An 8979-nucleotide genomic window follows, 5' to 3' on the forward strand; every position below is an offset into this window, starting at 1 on the left:
TAAGCGAGTCGTTCGAAGAGCACCTCATGTTGCTCAGAGAAGTGGCAGCTCGGCTTAATAGAGCAAATTTGTCGATAAATTTACAAAAATCTCGATTTTGCGTCTCGGAACTTCCTTACCTGGGATATATTTTGACCAACACGGGTCTGAAACCCAACCCCGATCGGGTGGAAGCAATCGTGAATATTGAACGCCCCACCAGCATTCGCGCCTTACGGCGTTTTCTTGGTATGTGTAACTACTACCGACGCTTTATAGCCAACTATAGCGAGGTAGTCCGGGCCCTTACCGACCTGCTGAAGGATAAGCCCAAATCCGTCCGATGGAACGAATCGGCCGAGAAGTCTTTCGTAGCGATTAAAGAACTACTGATTAGTGCCCCATTACTCACAAACCCTAACTTCAAAAAGCCGTTTTGTATCCACTGCGATGCCAGTGACACGGCCATCGCCGGTGTCCTTACGCAAGACGTAGACGGGATAGGTCAACCCATTTCCTACTACTCACAGAAATTAACTGGCCCAGAACAACGTTACTGCGCCACGGAGAAGGAAGCACTCGCTGTCCTGAAATCCGTCGAGAAATTTCGATGTTATGTAGAGGGATCAAAGTTCACGGTCATAACCGATGCTTCAGCCCTCACTTACATCCTTAGGAGTAGCTGGCGCACCTCTTCTCGTCTCTGTCGATGGAGCATAGAACTCCAACGCCACGATATGGTCATCAAGCACCGCCGCGGCATCGACAACGTGGTGCCTGATACCTTGTCAAGGGCCGTTGAAGTTCTGTCGCTACATAGACAGGGGGACGATTGGTATGCTAGAATGTTCAATAAGGTACTTGAAGAACCTGAAAAGTACAAGGACTTTAAGGTGGAGAACGGGACCCTGAAGAAATTTGTTTCGACTCAAGGAGACGCTCTAGACTACCACTTTGAGTGGAAAGTCTGTGTACCCAAAGATATGCGAGAAAACATACTGGTCGAAGAGCACGATGATGCCCTTCACCTAGGGTCTGATAAAACCATAGCGAAAGTGAAGAAAAAATACTATTGGCCAAATTTAGGACAGGATGTACGTTCACATATTCGGAAATGCTCGGCGTGCCTTGAGAGCAAACCGCCAAATCGTTCGCAAAATCCGGTAGTTGGCAACCCAAGATTGGCCACTAAACCGTTCCAGATCGTGGCCGTCGATTTCATTCAATCCCTACCCAGGAGCAAAACCGGGAAAGCGCATTTACTCGTAATAATGGACATTTTTTCCAAATTCTGTTTACTCGTCCCAGTACGGAAGATAACAGCACCCCAAGTTTGCGAAATACTGGAAAACTGCTGGTTTCGGCGGTATTCCACGCCAGAATTCCTCATATCCGATAATGCGTCCACGTTTCTGTCTTCTGATTTCAAAGAACTTCTGCAAAAGTTTCAGGTGCAGCACTGGACAAACCCACGGCATCACAGCCAATCCAACCCCGTGGAGCGCCTTAATCGCACCATCAATGCGTGTATAAGAACCTACGCTAGGTCAAACCAGAAACTATGGGACACCAGAGTTTCCGAAATAGAATATGTCCTTAACAACACTCCCCATGGATCCACCGGTTTCAGTCCGTATAGGATTTTGTTCGGCCACGAAATTGTGAGCCGAGGAGATGAACACCGTGTCGATCGTGACACCACAGAACTTTCGGATGGAGAAAGAATCGAAAAGAAACTTCAAATCGATGACTTTATTCACGAACTCGTCCTTAAAAACCTGAAAAAACAATTCGACAAAAATTCAAAACTTTACAATCTACGTCACAAAACATTCGCACCTGTGTACACGGTAGGGCAGAAAGTTTATAAACGCAACTTTCGCCAATCTTCAGCCGCCCACAATTACAATGCCAAGTTGGGTCCGTGCTACCTTCCGTGCACTGTGGTTGCTCGTGTAGGTACCTCTGCTTACGAGCTGGCGGATGGAAATGGGAAATCCATCGGCGTTTTCTCCGCTGCTGACCTGAAACCTGGGGAAAACTGAAAAGAAAACCCAAAATACAAGAACATTCATTAGCTTAACATTTTAACGATACGTATCAAAAAAAAAAAAAACTTTCCTTCCGTTTAGCTGCGGCCGAAGCTGAACATCCTTCAGTTACACCTGTAACAAATCAAAACATTAGTCGCTACAATCGCAAGCCAGAACATTTCATTCAAATACGTAGTTCAATTTTCTAATTTTACTTACCGGTGTTTTCGCCTTGAATAGCTCCCTTCTTTGATTGCTCCTCGAAACAGGCTGTAAAACAAAATAAACAAAGGTACCATAACTGATATTTCCAGCAGCTCCTGTTAGTCGCGCGCACTCTATAAGAGGAACACGCAGAAAAGGAACCCATTCACTACCCAGTAGAGATAGTTTTCACTACCTACCTTTAATATTCATCACCGCTTTTCACGATAATCACGACCGCATCGATTGTGTTGTATTTCACATTTCTCGTTCAGTTTTGTTTTGGTTGTTTTCTATTTTCGTTTGACAGTTCTTGTGCTTGTGTGTTGGTTAAAGACATCGTAACGCAAATCTACCATTAATGGAAAAGAGTAACGCGTTGGCAGTGTTGCCGAATATTAGTACAACATAATTAATTTTGAAAAATCAAAATCAATTTTATGTTGATTTGTTTTTGTTTCAATGGAGAACCCCATGCTTAGTAAAAATGAATGGTTTCATTCATTTTTTTCACTGGGATGGAGGGGTATTTGTAACCGTTGGTCCCAATTTATAGCTTGCCGGCTCTGCCGTAAGTTTCCCATGTCTTTCCATGACCTGCCAGTAAGCCCCTTTTACCCATTCCTTTACCTACAAAACAAATAGAGAGCCTTACTGGTGGCGTAAACCCCGCTGTCTATACTCAAAAATAAAAGATTCGACAACGTCATCTACAATTAATTAGTACACGTCTCAATCGCTCTCCCTGGTACGGTCCGAACTGTGGTTTGAGCAAAAACATAAGGCGTTACGACTTGTGTTGACCTAATAATGACCCTGCGCATAGTGGGTGACAGACACGACGAAGTGTCACTGTCAAACTTCGGCCCTTCGTCGGACTTCTTATTGGATAGGCCGGGGTAGATACTACCGAATCAAGGGGATTCATCCTCTTTGCCGTCCGAGTCTCGGAGAAACCAGTAGTGCGCGCTAGAGTGTCCCAACTAAAGTTTTTTATAGAAACCGCGTGGTGTATATTTGAGTAGTTAGTGCTTTTTGTGGTTAAATCTAAAAGTTTGAAGAGTTAGTGTTAGAAAAGTATTAGTACGGTTAGTAGAAGATATCCTATAGTTAATTTGTTAGTTTTTAAATGAAAAATTGTTAAATAGATTTTGACAGATTCGAGTTCAAGTGAAAACCTAAAACTACACCGCTGTATAAGGAGAAGCAAGAAGAAAAGGTAAATCAATTTGTATGAAATCTAATGCTAAACTGAACATTTGTAAAAAAAGGTGTTATGTATATATGAGAGACGGAATGGTACTAATCACATGGATTAGGTCCAGATTCGGGCCTTTTCTTTTCACCCACACTCCTGTGGCTAAGCCCGGAGGATTTCTTTTCACCACCAGTGAACGCCAGGACACTTGGTCAGCGGCCGAGAGAACAAACGCCGGTAACGCCGGTTCACCCTTGCAAACGGGCAACGAAAGTGCCACCCCGTTGCGCCATTTTGGAGATCGGCCATTGGGATAGTTCGGCGGCCATCTTCAACCAAGCACTCGCCATCACCGTGTGAGTCCCGTGGAAAGAGAATCCACTGCCACTTCATCGGCACTAGCCAACACCCCGGCGCGGGTTTACGTTGGTCACCCCCAACGATTCCAAGGCCATCGATCGGTCCAGGATCAACCGTAGCCCAGCTGGCGGGCCCTTGTCCACCCAGCAAGGTACAACGCTACACCGCTGTGAGGGGACCCATCCCTGCAACCGTCCAAACCGCCTATCGCCGCCACCACCGCCCAGGCCCAGGTCCGGCCAAGGCCTAACCGTGAATGGCCCTGGTGTTCCATTGGAGATAGCCATTCCTCCCCGAGTCACCCGTGGATCCACAACGACCGCCAGATCAAAACGGCAAGTACCATGTAACCGTCTCTCAACAACACCCAAATCGTCCCTAAAATGGGTCAATAAAACCTAGATATGTAAGCTCAATTGGCCTTTAGCCTTATTTAGCCAACGCACTCCCTGCTTGTATATACACCACTTTCTTTTCCGTACCCACAAGTGGTCTTCAACCCTACTGCTCGATAAGTTGCTATAAAATTTGACTTCACCTTGATTCCTTTCGCTTCGGTCCTTCTAATGGTCTGTTTACCATTCAGCTGTCAGGGAAAATAACAGATAAACTCCCACACCGAAGGTAAGTGACTGGTGATGCAGTGATAGAGGCGGTACTAATTAATGAGACGACCCTGAGATCGGCAAAATTCCCACCTTTTTCCCCCCCTGAGCAGCCGAGAGGCTACAACTGCAAGCCAGTATTCTTGGTGTTCGGTTAGCAAACAGCGTTGCCCGGTCATTGTCTGTTGCGGTAAGCAAACGCTACTTTTGGACCGACTCAAGGGATGTCCTTTGCTGGCTGAACTCCGATCATCGAAGGTACAGTCAGTTTGTGGCATTCCGGGTAAGCGAGATCCTGGAGACGACTGATGCGAAAGAATGGCGTTGGGTTCCAACCAAACTGAACGTGGCCGACGAAGGAACCAAATGGACGCGCCAACCTGATCTCAGTGCCTCCAGCCGTTGGTTTCAAGGACCGGAATTCCTACGAAAACCTCAAGAAGAATGGCCAGCTCCCTCCCATCATGGACCGACGGACACAGAGATTAGAGCGCATCTGTTAGCGCACGTTTCTACGACCGAATCCATTATAAACCCGCAGAATTTTTCGAATTGGACCACCATACTACGTACAACGGCGTTCGTGTTCCGGTATATATCCAATTCTCGGCGGATGACGAAGCAACGTACCGGAGGACCGTTGACGCAGCAGGAGTTAGCAAGAGCAGAGAACTTTCTGTATCGCCTTGCCCAGAGTGACGAGTACGCAGAAGAAATGGCTATCCTTTTTAATAATCGCTTGTGTGAAACGGATAAGCAACGTATACCAAAGAGCAGTTCTATTGCTTTTTTCTGCCCTTTTCTCGATGCATCCGACGTATTAAGGGTTCGGGGCCGAACTGGTGCCTGCCCGATGATCGACTACGACGCAGTTAATCCCATCATACTCCCTCGTACTCATCATGTCACACATCTGATTCTGCTTCAATATCACCGCAAATATCATCATCAAAACCATAACACTGTTCTCAACGAGATTCGCCAACGATACAGAATCCCACGTCTGAAGTCCACATACAACACAATTCGTAAGCAGTGCCAGGAATGCATGAATGATAGGGCAATGCCACAGCCTCCAGCAATGAGTGACCTTCCGGCAGCCCGTCTTGCTGCCTTTTCTCGCCCGTTCACGCATATGGGGGTGGATTACTTCGGTCCGATATTAGTCACCGCCAACCGAAAAACTGAGAAACGCTGGGTACTACTAGCTACTTGCCTGACCATCCGCGCCATCCACTTGCAAGTCGCTCACACTCTCACTACCGATTCCTGCATTATGGCTATACGAAACGTCATTGGTAGGAGGGGTACGCCGGCAGTCATCTATAGTGACCAAGGTACCAACTTCCGGGGTGCTAGCAAGGAGTTGAAGGCTGCTGTGGAGAATCTTGACTATGAACGGTTAAAGACCGAGTTCACGACTCCCCATACTACATGGATCTTCAACCCACCAGCCTCCCCGCATATGGGTGGAGCGTGGGAGCGCCTAATTCGCACGGTTAAGCAAAATCTTAACAAGCTGTTGCCGAGCCGTTCACTGTCATATGAAGTTCTTGAAAATCTACTCATTGAAGTGGAAAACGTAGTCAACTCTCGACCACTAACCAGCATCCCTTTGGAAGGGGATGAATCACCGGTGCTCACCCCAAATCACTTCCTGCTTGGATCGTCCAACGGCTTGAAGTCGTGGGTACCTTATGACGACAGCCCTGCAGTGCTCAAGAATTGCTGGCAGCTCTCCCAAACATTGGCCAACCAGTTCTGGACACAATGGTTGCGAGACTACTTGCCGTCGATTACTCGTCGAACCAAATGGTTTAGTCCAACGAAACCCATCGAAAACGGCGATATAGTTGTCATTGTTGACCCAAGTCTTCCACGCAACTGCTGGCCGAAGGGACGTGTTATTTCTACGAAGCCTGGAGCCGACGGCCAAGTAAGGTGGGCTACCATCCAGACGAGTAGCGGCATCTATGAACGTCCAGCGGTGAAGCTCGCCGTATTAGACGTAGGCGTCTGTAAGGATACGCCTCAGAATGACCATCGGCGAATCCTGGGGGGGAGTGTTGGTTCCGCCACGTCTATTGATCCGACGAGCCCCAACGTCCCCACTTCTATGAACGCGAATGATCAGACGCATCCACACCCAAAGCGTACAAAGAGGATGGGCTGTAACCCGAAAGGTCACGAATCGGAGATACGATGAGTGGACAGAACGATCGATAAAAACAAATAGCCATTGGGGAAAACCTAAAGTGTCCAAATCTATCAACATATGAATAATAACGAATTTGAGCTTAAAATCTATACCTTACATACTAAACACCTAGTGTATTTACCATCTAAATTTGCCCTGTTTTATAACAGGTAAAAATCATGCAGCTTGAAATAATTATTACGCGCTAAACTAAATAGTTCCAGCAAATATTTAACCTACACTTTATAACTTACAGTGGAATCTCGATATATAGTGAACTAAGGTGTTAAATTCAATTAGTTTTTTAAACATACCCATAAGGTGAGAACTTTATATATTTTTCTGCAGTATACTAAAAACGAACATGCATTTTTAATAGGGGTATACTGTGCAACACTGTAGCTGCTAGCAATAGGGGAAACCGTCTCACACGCGTATTTGAAACACCTGCGGTGAGTCAACATTCATGATTTGTTAAAAGAAATGATCTTTAAAATAACTGTATTTAGTAGGCATTCAGCTCAACTAATCCGCTGCTCCAAGATACTAAATTTCACGAAGTTTGCGGTAGCGAATCACCAAACGTGAGTCATAGTAATGATAGGCGTAATTTAAACAACTTCTATTAATCTAAATCATAAATCCACAGGAAATTTGTAACTATTTTCCCACAAATAAAGTTCACAAATCTACTGGTTCGTTTATCGCCCAACAAGGAGAGTAGAGGAAATAATCTGTGAGCCCACTGAAAGCAAGCATTATCCATACACCAGCTAGGAAATTCTCAAATCAAACCAGAACGAATGATTCAAAAAAGTAGGATACCAGACGGCGTGACCCTTTACAATCCGGCTGTTTTAAAATTTGCAAAACTTTCAGAAAATTTTCCAAGAATTTTACTCAACGATTTCTTTAGGAATTTTGGATAATTTTTTCTAGGAATTTAACCAAGATTTTCCCGAAAAGTTTCTTCGGGATTTTTATTAAGAATAAATGGAATGTCTTCGATTGCTTCGATTATTTTCCAGAGATATCTTCGGATATCCCTCCAGATATTCAGTCAAAAGTACTTCCTAAGATTTTTACAGGGATTCTGCCTTAGGTTTTCTACAGAAATTCTTTAAGTATATTTTGCAGATTAATCTGCTGGGAGTCCATCTAAAAATGTTTTGTGAGGATATTTTTATCTGCAATGATATCTTTATTTTAAGGCAGGGGCTCTCAAACTTTTTCAGTTTGCAATCCACTGTTGATTTGTATAGAATTTGGCGACCCTCCCAGCACGTATTTTCATAAAATACGTCATTTCTTGCGAATCCGTACTGACTTTTTGAAGAAATACATTTGATCGCTTTCATAGGCATTGATAAACTTACGATACGTAGCATTCATACTTAAAAAAGTTTTTTTTATTTTTAGGATAAGTGTTCCAATTATGGCTATCGTACAAATTATTAGCCATAGTTGATTTTCATCCTGTAACGATGTAAATCAACAAGAAAAATTTTGTGAACAACAGATCACGTTCACCAAGGATGGTTGCAGTCATTTAAACTCCACATTTTGCTCAAACTATGGTAGAAATGAATAAATTTCCTTAAAATTTCGGTTTTTTTTTCAGAATACAAATATTTATTTTTTTTAGAATTTGTGTAACTTAATCTTAAACCTTCTGTTTGAAAATTATTAGTTTCAGAATCGTTGTCAGAACGCAGACAGTATTATCGCTTTTCAATATACTCGAGACTAAAACTTGTAGAACAAAATTTTGAACGAAACTATGGAAGAATCAGATTTCTAGAAATAACATTGCCGATTCTCTAAAGGGGTATTTGTATAAACTATAAAATATCCAGCAATATCACTTGGCATGAGTTAATAAGGACATTTATTACAATACCATCCAAGCACGTGACCCACCAGTGAGTCGCGACCCATAGTTTGAGAAACACTGTTTTAGGGATTTGTTCAGGAATTTCTGCGAGGGATTTTTCAAAAGCTTTTCCATGGAGTTTTTCTTTAAAAAGCCGACAGAGATTACTTCAAAAATTCTTTCCAGGGCTTCTCCGAGAATTCTTTGAGAAACTCCTTTCCCACTTCATCTCCTGGGATGTCTTTAGAGATCTACGCATAATTTGTTCAGATGTTCCTCCTGAAATTTTACAGAAGTTCTTCTAAAAGTTGCAAAAAGTTACTAGAGAATTCTTTTAAAAATCACTGTAAGGACTGTTCATTCAAAAAAGTGGACATCTGTTTACCAATAGTTTAGAGTTAAAACTAAACAAAAAATTGTGAACTTTTGCTCAGTGCGTAAAAACATTGTTCACTTCGGCAACACATTCAAAGAAAATGAAAAAAGTAAGAAATTTTGAGCGATGGGTTGGATTAGCTTTGTGACTAGCA

At 43.6% G+C, this 8979-nt stretch overlaps 1 protein-coding gene and 1 long non-coding RNA gene across 4 annotated transcripts; both read left to right on the top strand.

The window, feature by feature from the left end:
• The first annotated feature begins 2449 nt into the window (after nucleotides 1–2449).
• On the top strand, nucleotides 2450–4499 carry LOC115267870 (uncharacterized). Its single transcript, XR_003898038.2, has 3 exons — nucleotides 2450–3304; nucleotides 3365–3435; nucleotides 3536–4499. It is a non-coding gene; the product is annotated as an uncharacterized LOC115267870 (long non-coding RNA).
• Nucleotides 4500–4510: 11 nt separating this feature from the next.
• LOC134291914 (uncharacterized) lies at nucleotides 4511–7425 on the top strand. 3 transcript variants are annotated; one of them, XM_062860326.1, is made up of 3 exons: nucleotides 4511–6746; nucleotides 6833–6897; nucleotides 6956–7425. In XM_062860326.1, the coding sequence occupies exon 1, from the start codon at nucleotides 4993–4995 to the stop codon at nucleotides 6583–6585; it is 1593 nt and encodes a 530-aa protein (XP_062716310.1). In that variant the 5' UTR covers nucleotides 4511–4992; the 3' UTR covers nucleotides 6586–6746; nucleotides 6833–6897; nucleotides 6956–7425. The 3 variants fall into 3 exon arrangements, with proteins under 3 accessions (XP_062716310.1, XP_062716308.1, XP_062716309.1); XM_062860324.1 differs by having other exon boundaries at nucleotides 4511–6897; XM_062860325.1 differs by having other exon boundaries at nucleotides 6833–7425.
• The last annotated feature ends 1554 nt before the right edge of the window (nucleotides 7426–8979 follow it).

This window comes from Aedes albopictus, chromosome 3 (genome assembly GCF_035046485.1).
Source record: "Aedes albopictus strain Foshan chromosome 3, AalbF5, whole genome shotgun sequence".
In the NCBI taxonomy this organism is placed as follows: domain Eukaryota; kingdom Metazoa; phylum Arthropoda; class Insecta; order Diptera; family Culicidae; genus Aedes; species Aedes albopictus.

Coding starts and splice junctions, on each gene's coding strand:
- LOC134291914 (XM_062860324.1), top strand. CDS start 4,993: ATGACGAAGCAACGTACCGGAGGACCGTTGACGCAGCAGGAGTTAGCA.